At 56.5% G+C, this 26178-nt stretch overlaps 2 protein-coding genes across 5 annotated transcripts in view; one reads left to right on the top strand and one right to left on the bottom strand.

The window, feature by feature from the left end:
- The window catches only part of RPL36 (ribosomal protein L36), a 173067-nt gene that overhangs the window by 53926 nt on the left and 92963 nt on the right, over positions 1-26178 (top strand). The window contains exon 1 of one of the 2 annotated variants that reach the window (XM_078057143.1): positions 10796-10814. The exons of the other annotated variant lie outside the window; for it this stretch is intronic. The gene's annotated coding sequence lies outside the window, so the exon portion shown is untranslated. Of the gene's footprint in view, positions 1-10795; positions 10815-26178 lie in introns of those variants that run through there. 2 annotated transcript variants of the gene reach the window in all.
- On the bottom strand, positions 16026-23018 carry LOC118548128 (ubiquitin domain-containing protein TINCR). 3 transcript variants are annotated; one of them, XR_013442006.1, is made up of 4 exons: positions 21042-22233; positions 19925-20040; positions 19608-19723; positions 16026-18916 (listed from the first exon to the last, which is right to left on the bottom strand). XR_013442006.1 is itself a non-coding variant. In XM_078057081.1 (4 exons), the coding sequence occupies exons 1-2, from the start codon at positions 22982-22984 to the stop codon at positions 20034-20036; spliced, it is 267 nt and encodes an 88-aa protein (XP_077913207.1). In that variant the 5' UTR covers positions 22985-23018; the 3' UTR covers positions 16026-18916; positions 19608-19723; positions 19925-20033. The 3 variants fall into 3 exon arrangements, 2 of the variants coding, with proteins under 2 accessions (XP_077913207.1, XP_077913213.1); XM_078057081.1 differs by lacking the exon at positions 21042-22233 and adding an exon at positions 22725-23018; XM_078057087.1 differs by lacking the exons at positions 19925-20040; positions 21042-22233 and adding an exon at positions 22725-23018.

Here is a 26178-nt window from a genome sequence, read left to right as displayed (position 1 = left end):
AGCTTAGAAAACCTGCAAGGAATGCGGGAATGATTAGACCTTGAAGGATGATCCACCCATATCTGTGCAACAGGGTAAAAGAGTGCAGAACCTCAGCATCACCAAGATACACTGTTACGGCAACAAAGCAAAAGTCCTGGATACAGTTTCTGTTTGGGATGATTAAAAAAAAAAAGAAGTTCTGTGGATGGATGGGGTGATGATTGCACCACAACGGGGGATACCCAATGCTGCTGCGCCGTACACTTAAAAATTGTTCAGATGGTGAATTTCCCATTATATATATCTGACCACAATTTGAAAGGGTTGGATGGGGACGGGGCAGAAGGAAAGGTTTTGCCTCTCTCAGGGTGACCCCACTTTATGCTTCCCACATTGCAGTCCCTCGTGGGAAGCTTAGAAGCAGCGTCAGGAACGAGTTTAGAGAAACCGCGACCCGGACAGGAGGGGAGCTGCCCAGAGCCACACAGCAAGGAGGGCACATGGCCGGGACTTGAGCGAATAAGAAAGTCCCCAGGGTCCCTCTCCAGGGAGCGGCTGATTTTGCTCAAGCTGCTGGCAGGGGAGGCAGAATGAGAAGGAAGTGTCTTCTCTCCTTGCGGGAGCCTTGGGAACATCTCCCTGGGGAGAGGTGCCGGCTGCTGAGGACGTCCCCGTTAAGTCTCCGATCAGGAGATTCCGTGATTTCATTATTGTCTGCAAAGCTCCCGGGAGGGTTCGCGCACAGGTAATCACCCGTTATACAGGGCACTGGAGTCATTAAGGATCCCTGAGGCTGCTCCGAGGGTGGGGCCGAGGTGGGTGTGCAGAGATGGCCCTGCCCATCACCTCTGTGTGGAGAGAGGTCTGGGGGGGGGGGGGAAGCCCAAGGTCACAGAGCCAAAGCCAAAGAGGGGCAAGATACTCCCTGGCAGCTACCAAAGGGGAGACCTGAGTCAGGTCCCTTCCCTCTGCCCACAGCCCTCCAGGCCTCTCACCTCCCTGGGGTAGAAGCCCAAGTCCTTCCCGTGGCCCCCAAGGCCCTGAACTACCCCGTCCCCTCTCGGACCTCCCCTCCTCCCTCTCTCCCCATCGCTCCCTCCATCCCAGGCCCTGGTACTTAATGAGTGCTCAGAAAAAAATGAAAGGCCTCGCTCAATGCAGAATACATGGGCACCTGGAGCACATTTGGAATCTGAAAAGAACTTCTAGTGCACAGCCTCTGCCTGGATTCCTCTCTGGATGAGGAGCTCACTACCTTACAACCAGCTCCCATTCCATCTCAGAGCTGTTCTGGCCATTAGCAGGGTCCTCAACAAAGACTAGGCTGAGTTTTGTTCTCTGAAGCATGTGTGTGTGTGTGTGTGTGTGTGTGTGTGTGTTGAAGGAAGGGGGAGTGAAATGAGGTCATGAGGGAAATTCTGGAAGCTTTGCAGAGTAGCCTCTGTTTTGAACAAGTTGAAAGCCTGAGGCCATGAGGATGAGGTGAGCCAGACTGACTTCCTCCCTCTCCCTCTCTCTGTGTCTCTCTATCTCTCTCCATTTGTCTCTCTGTTTCTGTCTCTCTCTCCTTTTTTCTTCTTGTCTCTGGGTTTCTATCTCTGGGTCGCTGTGCTGTTCAAAGTCACACAGATACCAAAGCAGCCTCCCAGCCCCAAAAGAAAATTGCTGGCCACCCCAGCAGCAGAATAATTGAATCCGCGGGCGGCCTGGGATTGAATCAAGTGAGGGAGTAAAGGTGGGTGGACTGGGGGGGGGGGGCGTTGCGTTCAGGCTAAAAGCCGCCGCGCCAGGAGGATGCGCTTAGCTCTAGGCAGTGGGGGCACAGGCGTGGGGGGTGGGGGGCTGTGAAATCTCAAGGGCAGGTCTGGCTCCCCCCCTGCTCCACATGAGCCGGGCTAAGCCCTGCAGAAGGAACCAGAGGTCTGCGGCACCGTCTCTGCCCATCCCACACACAGTCTGCTGAATTCCCAAAGCCAGCTGGCAGGGCCGGGAGGTGGGGGCTTCACCAGGCGCCCCTGCCAGGGGCAGCCCAGCTCAGCAACTCGAGACTCCGTTACCTGTCATCCATCCACCCATTCCCTCATCCCCCCCCCAGCCACCCTTCCACCCACCACCCACCTATCCCTCCCTCCACCTAGCCTTTCATCCATCTGTCTCCCACCTAGCCACTCACCCAACCTGCCATCCCCCTGCGCCTCAGCCCCTCCATCCCCCCATCCTCCCTCCCACCTATCCTGGTCAAACATTCAGCAAACACTTATTAAGCTCCTGCTGAGTGCCCATTTCTGCGCTGGGTGCTGGAGATACTGGGATATTTGAGGCCCCTGCTCAACTGGAGTTCAGCATCTATTTGGGAAGATGAATGCTAAGCAAACAATTGAACAAACAGCTCCATCACAGAAATTGTGCCAGTTCTCTAAGACACGCTCTGTCTGCTCCGGGATATCTAATATGGGGAGGGGCATCATTAGGCCCAGAGGGCATGGCTGGGCTCCAAAGGGGAACAGTGTCACAGGCAGAGGGAACAGCATATGCAAAGAGGAGGCAGATGCCCAGTGGCTCAAGGGCAGGGCATGTGGAGCGGGCCCTGGACATGAAGTGAGGACCCTGGACAAGGAGTGGATGTGAGGGGTAGTGGCTGCCCCCAGATTGGGGGCTGCTGGAGAGTCTCCAGGGGCATGGGCAGGAATCAGCCAGAGGAAGTGACAAGGAGGCAAAGGAGATGAGTAGGCCACAGAGGCGGGAGGGAAACCAGGGGTGGGTGGGGTCTCGAAGCTAAGGGGAAGGAGACCCGGGCATGGCCAGTCTTCCCTTCTCGCCCGGACCACCCAGCCTGAGAACTGAAGGTCCTGCCCGCCAGCCCGTGCTCTGCCCAATGACCTTTCTGTCTCTTCCTCCTGTTGGACAGCTGCTGGGGCCCTGAGGACCACGGAGGGAGACCCCTCAGTGGTTGACCTGGCAGCCTCCATGTTCTCCCTGTGAAATGGGAACATTCCAGCCGCTCCAGAGGCGGAGGGGAAGCACCAAGGCCAAGATGACCACAGTGAGAAGTTATCATGTCCTCTGCACGATGACTGGCATGGCCTTCTGGCCCCGGCATCATTCATTCGTTCGTTCATTCATTCATTCACTCAACAAATAGTTATTGAGTGCCCAGGTACTGTTCTGGGTGCCAGGGATAGAGCTGTAAAGAAAACAATCACAGCTCCTCTATCCTCGAGGAGCTAATACTTAAGTAGCGTGAAACAGAGAATAACACACAAATGCTGACTCTAATTTCAGGAAGCACTATGAATTATAAAGCAGGGAAAGGGGACATAATGGTTTGGTAAAGATGCCCAGGGCGCCTGGGTGGCTCAGTTGGTTGGGCGACTGCCTTCGGCTCAGGTCATGATCCTGGAGTCCCTGGATCGAGTCCCGCATCGGGCTCCCTGCTCGGCAGGGAGTCTGCTTCTCCCTCTGACCCTCCCCCCTCTCATGTGTTTGCTCTCTCATTCTCTCTCTCTCAAATAAATAAATAAATAAATAAATAAATCTTTAAAAAAAAAGATGCCCATAGCTGGGGTCATCAGGGAAGGCTTCCTTGAGGAGGTGACGTGTGAGCTGAGACAGTGGAAGGAAGCATCAGTCTGGCCAAGATGTTGGGGAAAGCACTCCAGGTGGGGGCAACAGCAAATGCAAAGGCCCTGAGGCAGGACCAAGTTTGGCATTTTAAGAATCAGCAATTTTGTGTGGCTGGAACAGAGTATGAAGGAGCAGGGAAGGGGTCCGTGCTCCCTGACCACCCATCCCTGGCACTCCTTTCCCCCTTCTCTCTTGCTTCTCCTCCACTGCAATTCAAACCATGTCCCACGCTATACCTTTTCCTTATTTATCTTGTTTGTTTTCTCTCTCTTCAACTGTCAGCTTCATAAAGATGGAAACGTCTTTCTTTCTGGCTGGCCTGTTTGCTCCCTGCTTTGCTACCAGAGCCTAGAACAGTGCCTGGCACACAGTACACGCTCGTGATTTTGAATTAGTGAATGAATGAATGAACGAACGGACAAATGAATAGTCATCATTCCCATCAGGAGGGCCAAGTAGGAAGGCGATCAGAGGCTCTGGCCACTTCAGGAGGCCCCTCTAGGAGGTCAGAGCTGAGAGATGTGGGGTCAGGGCCTCCCTTGATTACTGCGATTCTAATTAACTCCTGGGCCGAGAGGGCTGCCCCACTCGGAGGAATTAGAGATAAGTTTGCATCCAAGTGTTTGAGCAGCAGCTCTATGGGGGCGGGCAGCAGCTCCCCCCTCACCCCCCACCAGCCAGCTGGCTTGGGAGGCGGGTGCGGAAAGAGGTCATTTGCATAGGCAGGTAATTGGTTTTGCAAATAAATCTGGTTCTTGAAATTTGTAGATTAGCAATAATACGTCTCCAGATGAGAGAAAAAGGTCACGGATGAATAAAACTACAATTAAACTTTCGGGAGATTATTAAACTAAACAGAAATCTGGCACAGGGCGGCCGAGGGAATATGGAGCGAGGCAGCAAAGGTAGAGAGGGTCTGGAGTGGGGGGGGGGCTCTAGCCTCAGGGGCCAGTGGGTGTCCTCACCTCCCTGCCTCATGAGAACATCTTCTGTACGTCAGGCCCTGTGCACAGTGGGGCGTTCTGTGCGATATGCCCAGGATCCCATTTCTCAGCAGAAAACTGAGGCCGGGGGAGGGAGAGGAAGAAGCCCAAGGCCACGCCAGGCAGGACTTGAACCCAAGACCATTAGCTTTGCACTGTCCTGGGTGGCAGTGAGCCTCATCTTACAGCAGGGGGGAGATGAGGATGGAAGTCCACGTCTGTCTCCTCTGGGCGGGGTAGGACCATTCCTTCCCCACATGTGCTTCATCGTTCTGTGCCTCAAAAATTGGGGCTAGGAGCACTTCGGGTGTGATTTTCAATTTGCAAATGTCTTCATACTTGTGTGGCAACTAAAAGGGACCCGGCGGTCAATGGACCAGGCACTGTGCCTGGCATGATGGGGGTGCCTCTTTGGTCATCCCAGGCTCTTGGCTGCAAGCAACAGAAATGTGCTCCGGGAGACATAAGCAGAACCAAAATCGATACGTAATTCTCAGGGTAGAAGACAAAGGTGGAGAAAGAGGGTGAGCCGATGGAGAGGAAGGGGGACCCGGGCAGGTAACACAACCCTCTTTTGCCACCCATCAGCATGTGACCTTGGGTGAGTCACCCTTCCCCTGGGACCTGTTTCCAAGTCTCTAAAAGGGGAATGATTGTGCCTGCTTTATTTACTCAGTGTACTCATTCAGAATATTTCCCGAGTCCCGACTGAGTGCCAGGCACTGTTCTAAGCACAGGGAAACCCTGCCCTGGTCGAGCTCACAGCCTAGTGGGGGAGACAGGCAATAAGCAAATAAATCTATAGAGCTTTAAAGAGTGCAAAGTGCTAGGAAGAACATTAGGGCAGGGAAGGCTTCAGGAAGGAGCAAGAAGTGGGGAGGGAGAGCAGATTGCAATTTTAAACAGGACATTCAGGAAAGGCCTCTGAGAAGGTGACGTTCAAGCAGAGATCTGAAGGAGGGGAAGGAGGGAGCCATGGAGAGATGTGGAGGAGGAACATCCCAGGCAGAGGGATGTGCGAAGGCCCTGGGGCAGGACTGAGTCTGGCATGCTGGAGGAACAGCAAAGAGGCTCATGCGGCTGGAGCAGAGTGAGCAAGGGGGAGAGAGGGAGGAGGGGAGGACAGAGAGGGAACGGGGCTGGGTCACGCAGGTCTCCTCGTCCAGAGATCAAGAAGAAAGGCCCTGCTAGGATCACTGAAACAGTGAACAATGTCCAATCTTCCTTCCCAGCCCATCCAGTGGCAGAGGCTGTGGGCTGGCCCTTGATATTCATTCTCTGCTTTCTCTTTTAGAAATAGAAGCTGCCCAACTAAAGACCAGCCTCCCTTGCCGCTCAGTGTGACCATTTGGCTACATAGTGGACAACAGGGTGTGAGCATAAACCATGCATGTAACTTCCAGGTGGTAACCTCAGAACATAAGGACAGGCCCTCCTCCACCCCTTCCCGCTACCCTCCTCCCACCTCATCTGGAAGGTGGCCCGTGATGGCAGGAGCTGGAGCAGCCTGTATGGGCCACAGATGTAAGTTCAGCTGAGGAGGTGGAGCCACAAGGTAAAAAAAAGTCTGGTCCCTGGTGATCGTGGGGCCATCACTGCAGCATGGGATGATGCCCGGACTGTGAGGACAGGAATGATGAGCTGCTCTTTCACGTAAGCCATGGTCTCACGGTGTCACAGACACGGTCATAGACTCAAGGCAACACAGAGCTCAGATAATACATAATCAAAAGTTTTGAGGGTGGCTCAGTCGGTTAAGCGTCTGCCTTTGGCTCAGGTCATGGTCCCGGGGTCCTGGGATTGAGTCCCGAATCGGGCTCCCTGCTCAGCAGGAAGCCTCTTCTCCATCTGCCTCTGCCCCTCCCCCTGCTCATGCTCACACCCGCGCGAGCTCTCTCTCTCTCTCTCTCTCTCACAAAAATAAATAAATAATATTTTTAAAAAAAGTTTTGAGCACCACCACCGCCCACATTGCAAACCCCAGACTTGCTCTCCTCCCTGCTAGCACGCCCCTGCTGCAAACTGTCCATCACCCATTGCCCCCTCCTGATGTCCCAGAGACTCAGCTCTGCGTTTCCCAGCCTTGCTACAACCAAGCTGGACCATGCCAAATGTGCCACCACGTGGCCGGCCGGGAAAGTGTCCCCCCCTCGGCTCTCCTCGGGGAAATCCTGCCCGTCTGGGGCTGCCCACTGGTTCCCCAAAAGACTTCATTTTATTCCAAGATATTTTCAGGACCGCCCATCCTCTCCTACGGTCTCTTGCCCTTCATCTCGCCCTCTGTCTCCCTCCCAAATTTTGGCAGCTCCACTAGAGCTGCGCTGGGTCCTTTCAACCTCTAAGTCCTACGACGGTGGTGGTTCTGGAAGGCAGAAGGTGGCCCAGAGACCGCCAGTGGCCTGGCGGGGTCGCACAGCCAAGCCATCCTCTGCGAAGGAAGCAGGACGTGGAGCCCGGCCGACAGAGGGCATTGGGGGCGCTTACTGTGAGTGCCCACCACTACTCCCCCCGCCCCCCGGAACCCCTGCATCAGGGCTGGGTCATTTCATCCCCTCGTTCATTCCACAGACTCTGAACAGGGGCTGTGCGCCATGTCCTTCTGCCGACACAGGACCGAAGCACACTCTCTCCTCCCTCTGAGAGCTCGCGGCTTAGTGTCGGAGCTGAGGCGAGGCGCCGGGAAGAGGCGCCTGAGCTGGGCTGGGCCTCGGGCTCCCCGGAGGAGGTGATGCACACGCTGAGAAAGCGAAGGGGAGAAGGCAGCGGGGCCCACGCGGAGGGAACAGCAGGAGCCAAGACGCAGAGGTGGGTGCGGTGAATGTGAGCCCCTGAGAGGCAGCCAGAGCTGGGGGGGGGGGCGGGCTGTGAAGTTAGGGAGGTAATGGGAGCTGAAGGCAATGGGGAGCCAAGGAAGGATTTAGGGCAGGCGGGCAGTGCGATCCGATTTGCCTTTGGGGCCGATCGCCGGGAGGAGGGCGGGGGCGTGGGGGTCAGTCCTGGAGGCCGGTGCGGGCCGGTGAGGGCCCGGGACGGGGCTGTGCGTCCCCGCCGCATCCCCCTGCGGCCTCGCTGCGCCCGGGCGCGAGAGGGAAGGCGGGCCGGGAGGGGGTACCTGGCAGCCAAAAGCCCGGCAGCTAATGAGCCCGGTGCGGCGCGCGCTATTTTTAGCAGCAGCTCCTCGGGACGCCTAATCGCTCCGGCCGGCTCCCGCCAGGCTGCCATGGAAACGCTCAGCGCCGCCGCGAGCGCGGTCCCGGTCCCGGTCCCGGCCCGCGCGCCCTCCCCGCCGCCGCCGCCCCGGCCCCGCTCCCGGCCTTCGACCCTCGGCTCGTCTCCACTCTGCTTGCAGCCTCGGCTTCTCGACCTTTGAAACGGGCCCACCTCCTAGGACTGCAGGGACCCGGGTGCCCGGAGCTCGGGTTGAGCCCAGCGCCTGGCCCCGGCGATTTCAGCCCCTCGTTGAGCACCTACTATATGCCAGGCATGGCCCCAAGCTTTCCGAGCATTCATCTTACTCATTGAATCCAGAGGCATTTTACGGAGGGGTGGAAGGGTCTGCCTAAGTCACACAGCCTGCAGGTGGCAGAGCGGGATTTGAACCCAGGCCAGCTGGCTCCGGACTCGGCACGAACCCCCTGGCCAGCATATATATTTAAAGAGGAATTTGGAGGGTTTGTGTTTATCCGCCAAGGAAGGCCTCACGAATGGTGGCCTCTGAGGCAAGTGGGGTCCGGGTTTTTACCCCCCACCTTGCTTTATGGGAAACCAGAGGTGAGAGGCTTTACTCCCACAGGCGACAAATGGGGGCATCGAGGCCCGGCCAGGAGCAGCCAGTTGCGGGATGCTGATGCCTGAAAGCTATCGTGGAGGGCATGGGTCCCTGGCACACGGGTGCCGGCCAGCAGCTGGTGCCCACAGTTCTTTCAGGCAGCGTCACTCAGGCAAGTTGACGGGGATGAGCTGGGAGCCGGGATGGAGGAGTCCAAGCAGGGGAGGGAAGAACCAAGCCCCACCTGGACCAAGGGGTGGGGAGGGCAGGCAGGGGGTCAGATGGGGCAAGAACATACCCCCGCCTGGCTCCTCCCCCGTTTCCCCACCCCCCCACCCCCCGTCTGTAAAGTGGAGTGTTGATTATCACAGTCCCACCTCCCAGGGGCTGTGGGGACCATCAGAACATTCATACAAGTCCGACCAATGCAGGGACCTATCCGCCTGCCCTTAACATTGGATATTTTGTTCCGCGAGGACTCTTTTTTGCATTGGTTTGAATTTTTGAAAATATGACTTAAAATAGTATTTCTCTTGTTGACCGGGCTTGTTGGCACCTGCTTACGTTTTGTCTTACCCTAACCCCGGCCTGGTGATAATCATGAGGGTAGTTCAGGACTGTGCCTGGCCCCAGTAAGCCCTCGGTCAAGGTGACTAACATCTTCAGAGAGCCAGCTGCTGCCAACAGCTCCGAACGTCGTGGGATCCTAAGTGCTGGTGCTCATTCGCTATTGTTGGCACCAGCCCTGTGCCGTGGGACCTCAGGCCTTGGCGGGCTCACCTGGAAGAGAGTAATAACCTGCTCATCCCAGGTATTTTTATCAGTCCCGATCCGTGGAAGTGAGGGAAGGAGGGATGGGAGCATCATCCCGAGGCAGGCACACAGTGGGCCTCTTTCCCACCACCCCGCCTGGCCCTGAGCTGGGGTTTCTGCCATTAGCACTGCCTCCAAGGATGCTCCCTGGGAGGAGGTGCTGCAGGGCTGGCTCCCCTGCCTAGGGCTGGGGGCGGAGAGGGGGACACAAAGCCCCTTACCCTCCCCCCACCGTTCCCCAATCACCCTGGCAGCAGGAAGGGCGGGGGGAGGGGAGGCCAAGGTTACCATGCCCCTCCCCCAGCCTGGCTATAATTAGCCCCGAGATGAATTAAACATGAGGCCGGCCGTGGAGGGGTGGCAGCGGCATCTCTGACACTGTAATTGTTCCCAGGCAGAGGGCGGGGCTGATGTGCGCGGCGGGGCGGGCGGGGGGCGAAGAGCAGCGGGGTAGGCATGGGAACCCATCGCTCCGGTTGCCGGCTGACACGCCCCGAGTTTCCACCGTTATGACTTCTCAGCCACTCACCCCTTCCTGAGCATGCGAAGCTCCCCAGGACAGAGCTCTGGGTGGGGGCGCGGAGAGGTGCGGGGCGGGGGTGTGGCGAGATCGAGGGGCGGGGAGGGGAGAGAGGGAGGACTAAGGCTTCGCACCGGCACTGCGGGCCTCCGGCGGCCCGAGAAAGCCTGCGGGACTGGCGGGCCCTCACTCTGGGCTCACCTTGCCCCGTCCTGCACCAGTTAAATTCATTCCCTTGGCCCCAGGAAATGGTGAAATCTCCCCCACCAGCCCGCTGACAGGCCACAGGCGGGAGAGGCAGGTGGAGACGCGGGAGGGACCGGGAAGGGGTGGGGCCTCGGCCTCCCCAGTGGACACGCCCCCCCAGCCCTGCCCTAACCTCGCCCTTCCACCTTACTTTCAGATCCACCACCCGCTCCGACAGCGGGACTGTCCCCAGCTCCACCCCCAGGATCAGCCATGTGACCTCGGCGAGGACGGCTTGCCTCACAGTGCCTCAGTGTCCCCATCTACACAATGGGGAGGGGCCGTGGACCCAGGAGGCCGCGGTTCATGACACAAGTGTCAGAGTTTAGCTTCCAGGCCCTGTGCCCCATCCCCGCGGGGCCTGTGACTCAGGTCACTGGTTCTCTCCCCTCCTGTTTCCTTCCCTGTAAAATGGAAAGATAATAGTGCTTGGAAGGTGGGAGAAGGGCCATCAGGGGCCCCTCTGCCCCCCGCCCCCCACAGCCTTGTCTGCAGCCAGAATGAATGTGAGGACAACTCCTACCTTCCCTGAGAAAAACCGATATAGAATCATCTGTTTGCAGGTATTTTAGACCAGAAGGATGTTTTCCACACTCATGGCTCCTCTAGGTCCCCACAGACTCCAAGAGCCCCTGAGTGTCCCCACCCCCATTACTGATATCCTACCTGCCCTGAGCCAGGCCGGGCCGGAGACCCAGCCCTGGAGGGGATCTCAGGCTGGGGAAGCCAGAACCAGCCAGAGACTCCCAGCCCAAGTGGTCAGGCTGGACAGAAGAAGACAGGGTGCCCCATGGTGGAGTGGGTGAAGCCTCAGTGCGGGGTTCACAAAGAAAGCCTCATGCAGTCATGGACCCTGAGTTTTGAAGACCGAGGAGTATTCACACACAGGAAGGAAAGCTGTTCCTGGTGGAGCAAATGGCCGAGACAAATGCTTGGAGGCAGAAAGCAAAGAAAAAAAAATCACAAATTCTGGTCTCTTCTGGAACCCAAAGTGGCTCACCTGGATAGAGCAGCCTGGCCAGGCTTTGCAGGACAAGCTCTCAAGTCAGAACCCACCCTGATGTAGACAGTGGGGCTCAAGAACACAGATCCTAGAGTCAGACAAGTACTTGCAAAGTGGGGGTCATAATAGCCTGCACCCCCAGAGCTGTTGTGAGGAACAGATGAGTGAAGAGGAGTGTGTAAACACTCGGCACATACTCAAGTACTCACGAGGTGGCTGTTGTTACTATGGTTCCAAACAGGACCACGCAGATCATTTTTTAACAGTTATACATTCATTTTAATGTATATCCTCCCAAATTCATACATACCGTCTACTTCACTCAAAAAAATATATATCTGCGTTTTCATTGTTTCATTTTAAAATAAATATGTTTTGTTGGGAAAGAATGGGGAGGAGTTTTAGAGAAAAAGTGATGAAGCAAATGAGGGAAGCCTCCAGTCGGGAACTGCTCTGCTAATAGATTTCTCAGCCTGCTCCTGGGCTCGTAATTAATCCTGAGGGGCTCATTAAGTTCCGGCTTCCGCTCCAGCCACTCATCGGCCTCCCTCCCAGTCTTCCTTCTGCCCCGGGGAGGCCCAGCCTGGCCTGCCCCTGCCGGGGCCTCCCTCCTGCAGTGCTGCTGGGCCCCCAGATCCCTGGGCTTAATCATGGAGAATTAAGGTTTAATCAGAAGCTTTTACTGCTGGGAGGGGAGGCTGTGCGGGGGAACGGCCTCCCAGGTGCAGCAGTAGCCGGAATAGGGTGAGGCCATCGAGGCAGGGTGAAGCCAGAGCAGGGTCAGAGCCTGGTGATATTTCACACTTTGATACTTTGTTCGTTGTAGATGTTTTTGCACTTATTGTGGTTTTTTTTATTTATTTGTGAAAGAGATTGAGCATGCACGAGTGCACGAGTAGGGCTAAAGGGCAGAGCGAGAAGCAGACTCCCCGCTGAGCAGGCTCAATCCAAGGATCCTGAGATCATGACCTGAGCCAAAGGCAGACGCTTACCCGACTGAGTCACCCAGGCGCCCCTGCATTCATTGTATTTTTTTTTTAAGATTTTATTTATTTATCTAACAGAGAGACACAGCAAGAAAGGGAACACAAGCAGGGGGAGAAGGAGAGGGAGAATCAGGCTTCCCCACAGAGGAGGGAGCCCGATGCGGGGCTCGATCCCAGGACCCTGGGATCATGACCTGAGCCGAAGGCAGACGCTTAACGACTGAGCCACCCAGGCGCCCCTTTTCATTGTATTTTTTAAATGTGGTATTAAAATAGTATTTATCCAGGGCGCTTGGGTGGCGCAGTCAGTTAGGCTTCTGACTCTTGGTTGCGGCTCAGATCATAATCCCAGGGTCCTGGGATAGAGCCCTGCGGTGGGCTCTATGCACGCTCAGTCTGCTTGAGATTCTCTCTCTCTCTGCCCCTCCCACTTATGCTCTCTCTCTCCAAGACAAATAAATAAATCTTTAAAAAAAATAGTACTCATCCGCATGACTGAGTTTGTGGCACCTCCTAAGTTTTGTGCAGAGGCTGGTGTCTCTCTTGCCTCCCCTTAATCCCGGTCATGACAGCTGCAGGGAGCCTGGAGCTCCTAAGCAAGCATCCTGAGGCCAGGAGCTAATTGGAACGTCACCACTGTCAGAGGATGGTCTACTACTGGACTGATTTTATAGATGGGAAACTGACGCCCAGAAGGGCAAGTCATTGGCCTCAGGTCGCCCCGCTAAGAGAAAGCAGAGGCAGGATTTGAACCCTTGACAGCCTTCCAGGGCCCCACCTCCCTTGGGGTAAAAGCCCAAATCCTCCCTGTGGCCCCCAGGGCTCCCGCAGGACCCGCCCCCAAGGGCAACCAGATCAAAGGAGGGCTGTGGGCAGAGGAACAAGGGGACCTGACTCCGGTGCTCACGGCCGCCCTCTAGTGGCTGCTGCGGGGAAGAGAGACTGCACTAGTCCACGCGGGTGATAGAACCATGTACCTGATTCTATACCGTCCAACACGCGAGCCTCTGACATTTAAAACGTGACTAGTTCAACTGAGATGTTCTGCAAGTACATAACCCACGTCAGGTTCCGAAAGCCTTGGTATAATGGGGAGCCTGGGTGGCTGAGTCAGTTAAGGGTCTGACTCTTGATTTTGGCTCAGGTCATGATCTCGGGGTCTTGAGATCAAACCCCACGTAAGGGCTCTGCGCTCAGTCGGAGTCTGCTTGAGATTCTCTCCTTCTCCCTCTGACCCCTCCCCCCTCCCCCTCCCTCTCTCTCTCCCAAATAAATAAATCTTTATTCTCTTTTAAGATTTTATTTATTTGACAGAGAGAGAGGGAACACAAGCAGGGGGAGCGGCAGAGGGAGAGGGAGAAGCAGACTCTCTGCTGAGCAGGGAGCCCAAAGCAGCGCTGGATCCCAGGACCCTGGGATCATGACCTGAGCCGAAGGCAGACACTTAAGGACTGAGCCACCCAGGCGCCCCCCTCACCGCCCAATAAATAAATCTTAAAAAAAAAAAAAAAAAAAATTTGGTATGAAAAAAAGAATGTTAAGATAGCTCCTTAACAGTTTTTTTTATATTGATTGCATGTTAAAATTATATTTTGGCTGTATTGAGTTAAATAAAACATATTAAAATTAATTTCACCTCTTTCTTTTCACTTTTTTACTTGTGGCTACCAGAAGGTTTTAAATTACATATGCGGCTTCCATCATCTTTCTACCAGACAGCGCTGGGTATTTAACTTCTCACTCACTGCCCACCAGGGGACGCTGTGCCCTTGCGGTGGGGTCTGGCACTCCAGAATCTAAAGGAGAAGGAAGTAGTAGTTCAGAGAGTTGCTCCTTTGTGGTTGTTGTCTTGGATCAGGTCTTACAATTTGGACCTATGTTTGCCATCTGCCATCACTCACTGGCTAAGGGAGACAGAGCCCCCTGTGGGTAAGGAGTCTGCCTCCCACACTGACCCCATTTTATTCTGCCAGGGTCAGGGGGGAAGAATTAGGCCTCCAGAGGCAACTCACAGATTCTGCAGCCTTTGTTATATAATTACGGTGGGCCACCCTCTGTTAATTCAAGGTGATTCCTGCAACACATTCATCCAACAGACAAGGATTTTTTCCCCCTTTTTCCAAATGAGAAAAATGGAGGCTCAGAGAAGGAAAGTGAGCTGCCCAAAAGAGCCCAGCAGAGGCAGGCTTTGCACCCAGGTCCATCCGGCTCCAGTGCCTTCTGGGCCTCTCCCCCCCAGCCAGCTGCCTCTCAACCTCTTGGAAACTCTTGAGAAATGTCGAGCAGACATGGCGGTGAGGACACTCTATCTGTCCAGATCAGGCCAGCTCAGCAAGGCAGTCAATAATTAATTCTGAATTTTCCCCATTTATCACAGTGGCAGGAGCCGGAGTGCATGGAATCCTAATCCCAAGCCTCTGTGTTCCTTGGCCACCTGGAGCTGGACACAGTGGTGACAGCAACTGGGGCAGGGTCCCTCACTGAGCCTAGGGAGGGAGGGTGTTCCTGGCTCCCCAGTCCCTGACACTGGGTTATTAAACATTGTGCGATCCAGCAGTGCCCAGATGAGACCCATCCCAGCCTTCACAGTGCCCACAGGCTGGTGGAAAAAATACACACTGAATAAGTAATAATATAAATAATTAATGCTACAAAGGAAAAGAACAGGATGGTGCGAGAATGCAAAACTGGGGGGACATGACTTGTTTAGGGCCTCCTCAAGGAAGGGACATTGAACGTGCAAATCAGATGAAAGGGGAGGATGGGAGAGGATGCTGCATACAAAGAGCACATGCAAAGGCCCTGTGGCCAGGAAGAGTTTCTCCCATGTGAGACCCAGCAAGAGGTTGAGTGGGTCTGGAGCTCAGAGCACTAGTGGGAGGTCAGTGCCGAGTCAGGAGCCCTCAGAGCCAGGCCTGGAGCCCTCATGGGGAGGCCAGCAGCCTTCAGTGGGTACCAGGGGCCATCAGGGGAAGAGACAGGCAAGTTTCCCTAATGTTCTGGGGGATGGTAGTGAGGCTGCTTCCACCCCAGGTGAGTCAGATGGCAGGCTGGGCAGTTGACTCTGCGATTTTTTTGTTTCGTTTCTTCTTACAACTCCTTTCCCCTTGGAGGATTCTTTCAAACCCATTTCAGTGCAGGGATTAGTCAGGATTTCTCTGTACCATGAGAGCAACTCCTGGCCCAGTCACCCCTGCTTCCTTGGACAGCTGGGAAAAATGAGGCCCACAGAAGGACAAGGATCCACCAAGGTCATGCAGTGGAGGACTGTGGGCCTAGCCCAGAGGAGGGGTCTCCGGGATCCCAGGAACAGCCTCCCACCCTGCAGCATCATGGGTCTTCTGCTGAACGTTCCTCCAGCCTCCTGAGGGTCATCATGTGGGTGTCTTGGCCTTTGTGTGAATTACAGAAAGTGTCCCCTTCCTGGGGCCCCCTCACCCCTCAGCTGGGTGCTTTGGTGCAGTGAACAACCTGTCCCACTGTCTGTGGCAGCTGGAGCAGGGTCTGTCCTGCTATCTCCAGCAGCCAGCACAGGGCCAGGCACACAGAGGGCACTCATAAATGCCCAGGGAACAAATGAGCAGAGGCAGAGAATGCCAAGACCCGGCTTGGAGACACCGAGGGAGACAGTGAGGCAGAGAAGGACGGACTCGGGGAGTCTGGGCGCTGGCAGTCTCTGGCTGAGCCACCGACGCCTCCTCTGGGAACCACCTGGATCTACCTGCCACCCAGGAACACCCCCCACCCCCGGGATTCTGGGAGCCCAAACCAAGTGGGCAGCTGAGAGGCGGGGAGGTGGCCCCTCCCCAGGACGCCTTGGGCCCCAGGAAGAGATGGTGGCTGCCAAGTCTCACTCGAAACTCCTTGCAGCCCAGACTTGCTCTGGGGGTGGAGCCAGGAGCCCGAGAGGCCCCAGGGGCTGGGGGGGGCAGGCTTCCCCTATTTTCACAGGCCAGAGAGGGGAGGGGCCGGTTGGGGCCAGCCAGAGTAGGAGTCAAGGCAAAAGGCGTTCCTGCGGAGGGCAGAGCCTGCACGTGGAAAGAGGCGCTCACCCGCGCAGAGCGAAGACCAAAGACCAAGTCAAGGAGCTTGAACTTGATTGTTGTTTTGAAACACACTTAATCTTTTATTCATACGCACTCGAAGATGGCCCTTCTGTACCTGGTCCCAACCAGGTGATGTGACCCTGGGGCCCCAGGCTCAACTCGTCAGGCTGGGAGGACCAACACACCGCCCAGTTCCCTGCGTCAGGTCTCAGTCAGTAGGAATGGAGGCTGCAGGACCCAGAGACCCACGGGGAGCCCTGCAGAGCTCACACGGAGGGGTGTCATAACCAGGCAGGTGCCAGAACTGAGCCGAGTGGGCAGTGATGCTGCAGCCCCCAAGTAGCCAGAGCTGGACCATAGAGAGATCTAGCATAACTGAAGCCCAGAGGGAAGCGGAGGCTCTTCTTGGAGGACCAGAAATGACAGTGCGAAGAAGGGGGCATTGCAGCTGGGCTTTGAAGGATGAATAGGAGTTTGCCAAAGAGAGAGGGTAGGGCATGCAAACTGGCGGTGGCCAGAATTCAAAGAACATGCTGATGGAGTAGCAAGAGAAAACAGGATTGGAGAAGCACAGTCCATCAGGGTCCGAGTTCTCCAGATCCTAGCTCGGGGCAGCTTGCCATTTGAGGCCAAAAACCTCCAGGATGATTCCCCTGGGCTCTGCCAAGCCCTGCCAGGCCTGGAGCCTCCTCAAAGGCCTGACTGCTCTAGCCACTGTCATCTTCCTTCTTGGGTCATAGGCTCTGTCCACTTTCGTCCATGATGACACTCGGTGGGGGACACCACTTTCTACATGTGGCCCTGGGACCTCAGGCCAGACTTGTGCCTCCCTATATCTCATCTGGAAAATGGGAACACTGGGAGCTACTTTTATTGCTTTTTGCATTCACCTCGGGGACTGGGAGGCCCCCGAGGAACCAAGTGAAGGAAGAAAAGCAGTAAAAGGAATAAAGGGAAGGAGGGGGAGAAGGGAAGGAAGGAAGGAGGGAGGGAGGGAGGGGAGGAAGAAGGAAGGGGGATGGAAGGGGGGAGGGGAAGGAGAAGCTCTGTACTCGTTCAACAGTATTATTTCAGTACACGCCTGGGCTGTCGAGGCTTAAGAAACGGGTGGTGATTTGCATATGATTTGCATAGTGTTTGTTAAATGTCAAAATGGTCTGAAATGCTTCCCCCAACCCCCTGCCCCCACCCTCAATCAAGAAGCAGGAAACCCTCCCCTCTTCCATCAGGGACCCCGCAGGGGCTGAGACCCCTCAGTTCAGGGGCTACTGGGGCAGCAGCCCAGAGAAAGATGACCTTGGACACCCCATCTGTAAAATGGGCCACAATCCCGGCCACCACCATGGGGCAGTTATCTGTCTAGAGTTAAGTCAAAGCCGGCCAAGGAAGCGGCCCAGACTCTGGCACGTAGTGGGGGCTGAGGAATGGAGCTGGGTGATCATCAAGAGCCCACTTTCCTGCCAGGCCCCATGGGGCAGACCCCCACGTGTGCACAGGGGTGTTCCTGGGCACGAGTCAGGCACGTGTGCGTGGCTAAGTGATGGACAGACCCAAACCAGCCAGGAGCAGGGGTCTGGGCTCCTTCCCCCTCTGCAGGCCCCAAGGGTTCCCTGCAAGCAGCTGAGGCCTCAGTTTACCCACGACAAAAGAGGGCGTTGGAGGCCCTGCCCTAGGAGGAGCCCCAAGGAACAGGCACTGGGGTCTCGAGGTACCTGGTCTTGGACTGGGCACCAGGGGGGGTCGGAGCCCAAGGCTCGGAGGGCAGGTGAGCAGAGCTGGGCGGGCCTGGCGCCATCCCTGTGCCAGCAAAGGCTGAGGGTGGCTCTCCCCATGGCCGCCACTGATAACCCACCTGTCCACGCTGCGGCCAACACGCCTCTTAATGAAAACATTATTTCTTCCCAGGCTCCCGCGCCTCTGCCCTGCACCACGCCAGCACCTGGACCGTGAACACGGCCCTCGAGGGAGTGGGCCAGCCCCGCGCCTCCCCCCCAACCTGCCCAGGGTCTGTGCAGAGGTCCTGAGAGCACGCGGCACAGGACAGAGGTCCAACCCGGGCCCGGCGTTCTACCCGGCGGGTCTCGTCCCCAGAATTCCCATGACACGCTGCCTGCAATGCCCCCAGGGTCACCGCCTGTGCCCCATGGCTCTGCGGACAGGGACACGGACACGGCTCCCCCAGCCCCGCCCACTTACCCAGGGCCCTTCAGACCCAACCAGGAGACCCCGCATAGGGAACAAGGCAGCCGGATTTAGGGGATGAGGACATGGCCAAGGGAGTGGGCACAGGCACACAATGGGGAGGTGTCTGGGGCTGGGACCATGCACCGTGGGACAGTGGAGAGCTGGGGGAGGGCTGGGGCCCCCCAGTCTCCACCTGTAGTCATTGGAGATTTCATCAATAATTGGCTGCATGCCCCCCCCCAGCCAAGGCTGTTCACAGTGGAAGGGGCTCGCGGGGGCCCCACAGAGGACAAAGTGCTCACTGGCTGGTGAGGAGGGAATCCCAAGAAGACTTCCTGGAGGAGGGTGGAATCCCAGGTGAGTTGGAGTGGCAGGGAGGACTGTGGAAGGTGCGTCAGGCAGGGGGCACAGCTCGGGCACAGGCGTGGCCGAGAGAATGTACAAGGTAGGAGGGATTAGGTCCCCGAGCTCCTCTCCGCTCCCCTCTGCGCCTCTCTTCAGGTCATATGCCCTGGCTGCACCTGGGAGCCTTCCAAGGCGGCACGCTGGTTCCCACTGCAGACTGGGCACTGGAGGCCCCGAGGGGGGAGCCGGGGCCTCAGGGTCACACGAGCTCCCCGCTGCTGACTGGGCCGGAGCAGCAACATGCTGGGTCAGTGCCCGGGGCCTGGGGGACTCCGTCGGGCACGTCCGAGGCAGCCGGCAGCCGCTGGTCAGAAGGTCAGGCCAGTACTTCACTGAACACCCCAGGAGCCCAGAACTTGCAACGGCAGCGAGGAGGGAACAAAACAGTTTCAAGCCAGGCCCGGGTAAGGGGGAAACACCAGCTTTCCTTTTTCCCTTTCCCTCCCATCCCTGACTTGGACAGTGACACAGGCAGCCATGTCCTCCTTTCCGCTGGCCCTGCCCCACCCCCCCAGGGGCAGGAGCTGCGCTGTCTGGAGCCACCTGGTGACCGTCTCAGGAATTGCAGGCAAAGAGTGCAACTCAACCAAACCTGCCAATCAAAGCCCAGTCTTTCCCGGGTAAGAAGCGGGTAACCCAGCCCAGAGAGGAGCGATTTGCCCAAGGTCACACAGCAAGTCGGGGCAACATCATTCCTGTTAGTTAGGGGCAACAAATATTAGTCTAAAGGTAAGCAAGAAGGTAAGGCCCATGTCCTTATCCAAGGGGCAAAAAAATCACAAGGGTGTGGAGTGGGGCGATAGTCAACCACCATCAGTCCCTTCTCCTCTCTGGGCCTCAGTTTCCACATCTGTGCTCTCTACAATCTCTAAGGTCCCTTCTGCATTAGGAGTACTAGAGACTTAAGGGGTGCCTGGCTGGCTCAGTCAGTAGAGCATGTGACTCTTGATCTCGGGGCTGTGAGTTCGAGCCCCATGTGGGGTGTAGAGATCACTTAAAAGTAAAAAAAAAAATCTTAAAAAAAAAAAAAAGTTCTAGAGACTTACCCAGAGTGAAGTCAGGGCTCCTAGGCGGTGCCTCCGGAAGGTGCCCCCAACCCCAGCCTGCTCCTTCAGCCAGCACCTCCGGTCCCCTGGGTCATTGCTCTACCTCCTCCAACTACCTGAAGGATGGGGACAGAAAGACACAGGTTGCAGGCCAAACGCAGCCCTCCCCTTGGCACTCAAGGCATGATCTGCTCAGTGCCAGGCCAAAGCATCTTCTGGCACCTGCCCAGGGCTCCCTTCTGGCCTTGAGCCCCTCCCCCCACTTCCAGGCCCTGCTAGAGCTTCCAGGAAGGTGTCCTAAGCAGCCCCGTCCTCACCTCCAGGAACAAGACATTGAACAAATATGTACTGAGGACCTCCGATGTGCCAGGCACTGATCCGGGAAGACAGCAGTGAGTAGGAGGGACAAAAATGCCCCCATAGAGTTTACAGTCTAGGGGAGGAGATGGGGTGAAAAAATTCATGAAACATAAAGAAGTCAGCTCCTGATTAGTGCTAGGGAGCAAGATAAAGCAGGGGTGGGGGGTGGGGCACATCAGCAGGATGCAGTGTTAAACAGGGTGGTCAGGGAAGATCTCACTGTGGTGTTACCTGAACCAAGGCCCTGAAAGAGCTGAGGGAGGGAGGAAGGGTGGTGGAAAGCATTCCAGGCAGATGGAACAGCCAGTGCAAAGGCCCTGAGGCAGGACCCTGCCCAGAGGGTTGCAAGAACAGTGAGTTGGCTCTATCCTAGTTCAGTCTCTGCCATCACTTTCTTGGAACTCTGCCCTGGTCCCCAGTCTTCTGCCCTCAACTCCCCACAGTCTGTCCTCCCCACCCACAGTGACCACCAGAGGGCACCTGTGAGCTCCTGAGTCATGTCCAGCCTTCCTCTGCCCACAGCCCTCCAGGGCTCTCACGTCTCTCAACAGTAAAAGCTGAAGTCCTCCTCATGGGCCCCAAGGTCCTGCACGACCTGCCCTGTCCCCTCCCCGCCCTCCTCTCCTCCCTCTCTCCCCCTCACTCTGCTCCAGTCACACATGCCTCCTCACTGCTCTAACACACCAGGCCTGGTCCTGCCCCAGGGCCTTTGCACGGACTGTGCCCTCTGCCCAGACCATTCTCCGCCCACACTTCCACTTGGTTCCCTCCCTCACCTACATTAGGAATTTACTCAAACTGTCACCTCATCAGTGAAGCTGTCCCTACAACCCTGTTTAAAATAACAACTCTCGGGCTGCCTGGGCGGCGTAGTCCGTTGAGAGTCAGACTCTTGGTTTTGGCTCTGGCCGTTGTGGGATCGAGCCCCATGTCAGGCTCTGCGATCAGCATGGAGTATGCGTGGGACTCTCTCTCCCTCTCCCTCTGCCCATCCCCAGGCCCCATTCTCTCTCTCTCTCAAATAAATGAATAAATCTTAAAAAAAAAAAAAAAAAATGACAACTCTCAGGGCACCTGGGTGGCTCAGTCGTTTAAGCATCTGCCTTCGGCTCAGGTCATGATCCCAGGGTCTTGCGCTTGAGCCCATGTCAGGCTCTCTGCCCAGCGGGGAGTCTGCTTCTCCCTCTCCCTCTGACCCTGCCCCCTGCTCTGCTCTCGCTTGCACTCTCTCTCTCTAATGAATAAATAAATAAATCTTTTTAAAAAAATGACAACTCGGGCGCCTGGGTGGCTCGTTGAGCGTCTGCCTTCGGCTCAGGTCATGATCCCAGGGTTCTGGGATCGAGTCCCACATCGGGCACCCTGCTCAGCAGGAAGCCTGCTTCTCCCTCTCCCACTCCCCCTGCTTGTGTTCCTGCTCTCGCTATCTCTCTCTCTCTGTCAAATAAATAAATAAAATCTTAAAAAAAAAAATGACAACTCTTACCCCTCCACTCCCAAATCATCCCACCCTCTGAGTCCCTCCTTCCAGAGGGCCTGGGGAGGCCGCTCTCCGACCCCACCTCGAGCCTCCAGGACCAGCATCAGAGGCTCCTGCTTGCCAAACATCACCCCAGGTTTGGCAGACCAAACCTTAAGGGCCAAACCCAGTGAGTGTGACCCCCATAAACTCTAGGGTTACACATCCTGGCTCCGGTCCATCCCCTGCCCACCCTCACCACCTCACTGCCTGGCTGGCTATGGACTGGCCTCCAGCATTTCCCAGAGCTGCCCCGGGACCTCTCCACGTGCTCTCTGCAGACCCCTCCTTGGGCAGAGAGATGCCCCTCATGCATCACCTTGGCCAGGGGACCCCTTTGGAAACCTCACATGGCCAGGTCAGAGTGTGGGCAACAAGCATCAGGACAGGATTGGTGAGGGAGACAGAAGGAAAGAGAAGGCAGAGAGACTCAGAGAGACAGAGAGCGGCACAGAAAGAAACAGCAGAGACAGCAATGGACAGACATACAGAGACAGGAAGAATGACCGGAAATGAAATAAACAGGGCCAGCACCACTGAGAGGGGAAGGGACTGAGAGGCACAGTAAGCAAGACAGGGCAGGTCAGAGAGAGGGGGCAGAGCAAAAGAAAAGGAATCAGGCTGGAGGGGGGGCGGGGGCAGCCGCCCCAGGCCTCTCACTGCCTGTCTCCAGTCTCCTCCCAGCTGCTTCCCAGAATAGCCAGAGCTAAGGCCCTGGGGAGGCCCCTAGTCCACCCTCCTTCCCCCATCCCACCCCATTCCACCCGGCCTTCCTGCCTTCCCCCCAGCCCTGCCCCACTCCCCACTCCGGACCCCACCCCGGACCCCAGCCGGGCCCTCCCGCCTCCTCCCAGCCAGGCCCCACTCCGCATCCCAGGCCCCAGCCGGGCCCCACTCCCCACCCCGACCCCACCCCGGACCCCAGCCCGGCCGGGATTCCCGCCTCCCCTCAGCCCTGCCCCACTCCCCACTCCGGACCCCACCCCGGACCCCAGCCGGGCCCTCCCGCCTCCTCCCAGCCAGGCCCCACTCCGCATCCCAGGCCCCAGCCGGGCCCCACTCCCCACCCCGACCCCACCCCGGACCCCAGCCCGGCCGGGATTCCCGCCTCCCCTCAGCCCTGCCCCACTCCCCACCCCGGACCCCAGCCGGGCCCTCCCGCCTCCTCCCAGCCCTGCCCCACTCGGCACCCAGCCGGGCCCCCGCCCGCCCCTCCCCCCAGGCCCGTGCCCCGCCACCTGGGGTCGCTGACGAGCAGCAGCACGGAGCCGTCCTGCAGGCGCACGTCGCGCACCGTCTGGTGGTCGTCCAGCCGCCGCGCGTTGTAGTAGAAGGTGCGCTTCCAGGAGCACACGCCCTGGCCCACGAGCTGCGCGCGCAGGTCGCTGAGCGTGTCCCGCGGCCGCACGGTGAGCGGCAGCAGCAGCGCCTCGTCCGCCAGGTGCACCTTGATGTGGTAGCGCTTCCAGCGCGACAGGCCCCGCCGCAGCCCCTCCATGGCGCCCGCGCGGAGCTCCGGCCCCGGCCCCGGGCCCCGCGCCCGCCCGCCCGCCCGCCCGACCGGCCCTGCCGCCCGCCCCCGCGCCAGCCCGCCCGCCCGCCCGGGCACGCCCGGCGAGCAGGCGGGGGCCCCGGAGGGCGGGACGCGGCAGCGCTGGGCCCCGGGCCCCCGGCCCCCGGCCGCGGCCGAGACCTGCGGCCAAAATGCACAAAAAGGAGACGCGTAACGAAGATAAATACGTACAGACACGGTGCTTGGGCTCGTGGGAAGGGCCAGGGAGGGAAAGGAGGAAGAGAGGAGATCAGCGGGCTATTTTAGACAGAGATCAAGGTCAAGGGAGGTCTCTCTCAGGAGGTGGCATTTGGATTGAGTCGTGAAGGAGGAGGAGTGCGCCAGCCATGGAAAAGGTCATGGTTGGGAGTACTGCAGGCCGAGCAGGGAGCCGCCAGTGCAAAGGCCCTGGGGCAGGACCCTACCGGGCCTGTTGGAGGAACCGCGGAGGAGGCCCTGTGTTTGGAGCAAGGGGAGGAGGGGAGGGCGGGGAGGTTAAAAGGGCAGATTGGAGGGCGGGGAGCAGGACTTGGGCTTTTACCCCAAGGGAGGTGGGAGCCCTGAACGCTATGGGCAGAGGAGGGAAGTGACTGAAGTTTATTTTTGTTACTCATTTATTCCTTTATTTCCTTCAAGACACATTCAGCAAGCACCTACTCTGTGTCTGAGCTGGGCTGGGTAGTGCTGTGCACCAGAGAAATCTCAGCCTGGGGGCCTCGCCCTCAAAGGTCTCTAGTTGGGGAGGTGGGGACAGAGAGCAGGACACAGACACTCGCAGCCTTATGTGCTCAAGGCTGGAGAAGTAGGAGATCCCAGGCTGAGAAAGGCCAGTAGGTGGGGATGGCTTCCCAGATGGGTGGGCATTGGAGCTGGGGCTCTGGCAGATGAGTGGGAGTTCAACAGTCCCAGGAAAGAGGCACCTGCCCATGATTCCCAACTATTAGTTCAGTGTGTGCCTAGTGGGGAAAAGCAGGAGTCAAGACTTACAGCCAGTGGCAGCCACGGGTGGTTCTGAACAGGGGATTGCCCACCCCCAATTCCTTGCTTGTCTTCTTCCACCCATGCAATCCCTTTCTCAGGCCCAGCTAGTCTCTCCAGTCACACTTATCCAAGCACCCTCTTCCCAGAAGCCTTCCCTGATTGCTGCCTTTCCCTACCCATTGCCATACCTGCCAGGACAGGACTGACCGGTTCTGGGTATCCAGGATTCTGGCTTCACCTCAACAACTCTAAGTCTGGACTTAGAAGCCAGTTTCACTGGGCCCACTGGGAAGTCCTCCTCTAGCAGTGGCCAGGAGGGTAGGAGGATGGGAGGGAGGGAGGCTGAGGCCAGATCAAGACAGAGAGTGGGCTCCAGTCCTGACCCTGACCCTTGAAAGTTTCTGAGGAAGGAACCTACCCTCCCTGGTCCTCGAGGTCCCCATCTATCCAGTGGGATTGTTATGAGGACAAAGTACTGCGGGTGAAGCACTTAGAATGTTCCTGAAGCGTAGTCACTCACTAATTGGCTATGCTGAGAGAATAGTCACAGAGAAGTGCAATCTGACTCCTCAGAGAAAAGCAGATAAAAATAAAAATAGCAAACAGAAAAGGCACCTGCTAAGTGACAGATGGTGTTCTGGGTATTCGATTAAAAAAAAAAGCTTCCCTTAATTCTCACATGACACTATTATCTCCCATTTTACAGATGAGTAAACCGAGGCATAGAGAGGATAAGTGACTTAGGATACGCCGTGGAAAATGGCAGAGCCAGAACCCTAGCCCAACACTAGCCACCAGCTTCCAGACATCATGTTCTTGTCGACTACACAGCTTCTCATACAATCGTCAGAGTTCAGATGCAGATTTTAAAAGTGACTAAAAGCAGGGCGCTGAGTTGGTTAAACATCGGACTCATGATTTCAGCTCAGGGCATGATCTCAGGGTTGTGAGATTGAGCCCCGAGTCAGGCTCCGTGCTGGGCATGGAGATTCTCTCTCTCCCTCTCCCTCTGCCCCTATCCCCCGCGCCCCTGCTGGCGTGTTCTCTCTCTCAAAAAAAAAACAGAAAGTGACTAAAAGCAAAATAAATTTCAGATGGGCCTCTACCCCCTGAACACTTTTTCCAAAAAAAAAGACAGAAACTATAAAACTACTAGAAGAGATCGTGGGAGTTCAAAATAGCAATCCCAGAGTGTTGAAGCATGACATTAAGCCCTAAAGCCTTTAATTAAAAGATTAGTAATTAACTGCATACAAATATAAAATTCCTGCATGCACACACACACACACACACACACACACACACTAGAAGGTCAATAGACAAAGTTAGGGAAACTTTTCCAAGACATGCTAGATAAAAAGCTGATTGGGCGCCTGGGTGGCTCAGTTGGTTAAGCGACTGCCTTCGGCTCAGGTCATGATCCTGGAGTCCCTGGATCGAGTCCCACATCGGGCTCCCTGCTCAGCAGGGAGTCTGCTTCTCCCTCTGACCCTCCTCCCTCTCATGCTCTCTGTCTCTCATTCTCTCTCTCTCAAATAAATAAATAAAATCTTTAAAAAAAAAAAAAAAAAAAAAGCTGATTTCCTTAATATGTAAAAAGCTTCCAGAAATCAATAAGGACCAACAACCCAACAGAAAACGTACCAAAGACATACGGTTTTTGAAAAGGAAATACGAATGTCTTCTAAACACATGAAAGGAACTTATTATTCTCACTCATAGTAAGCGAACTATAAAAGAAAACTACCAAGAAACACCCCCCCCCTTTTTTTTTTATTAAATCGGGTTGCTTGAGATGAAAAGGTTGGATAATTCACCATGTTCTTGGGCCCCGTTTTGGGAAAAGGGCAATCTCACACATCGGGGGTCAGAGTGTGAAATGGCATAATCTCTCTGATAAGAGCTATTGAAATGATCAGCTAACTCTATCCCTTCTGGGAATCTGTCCATGTGCCCAAGGATAGAATATAGCACAGGTGCTATTTACATGTAACCCACAGCAAAGTAGGAGGCTGAGCTCATTGCACAAAGGAGGGAACCTAAGGCTGACTAAGGGAAACTAAGGGCAGGTGGACGGGCTGGCTCTACCTGCAGAACCAGGTCACCGTGGCCCCAGCCACCCCCAACCTCCCCCACCCCGCCCCGTCAGGCTAAGTCAG

This window comes from Halichoerus grypus, chromosome 1 (genome assembly GCF_964656455.1).
Source record: "Halichoerus grypus chromosome 1, mHalGry1.hap1.1, whole genome shotgun sequence".
In the NCBI taxonomy this organism is placed as follows: Eukaryota; Metazoa; Chordata; class Mammalia; order Carnivora; family Phocidae; genus Halichoerus; species Halichoerus grypus.
This window is presented reverse-complemented; position numbering and strand designations above follow the sequence as displayed.

What these genes read in the sequence shown, in the direction of transcription:
- LOC118548128 (XM_078057081.1), bottom strand. Translation starts at nt 22,984, where the DNA reads ATGGAGGGGCTGCGGCGGGGCCTGTCGCGCTGGAAGCGCTACCACATC.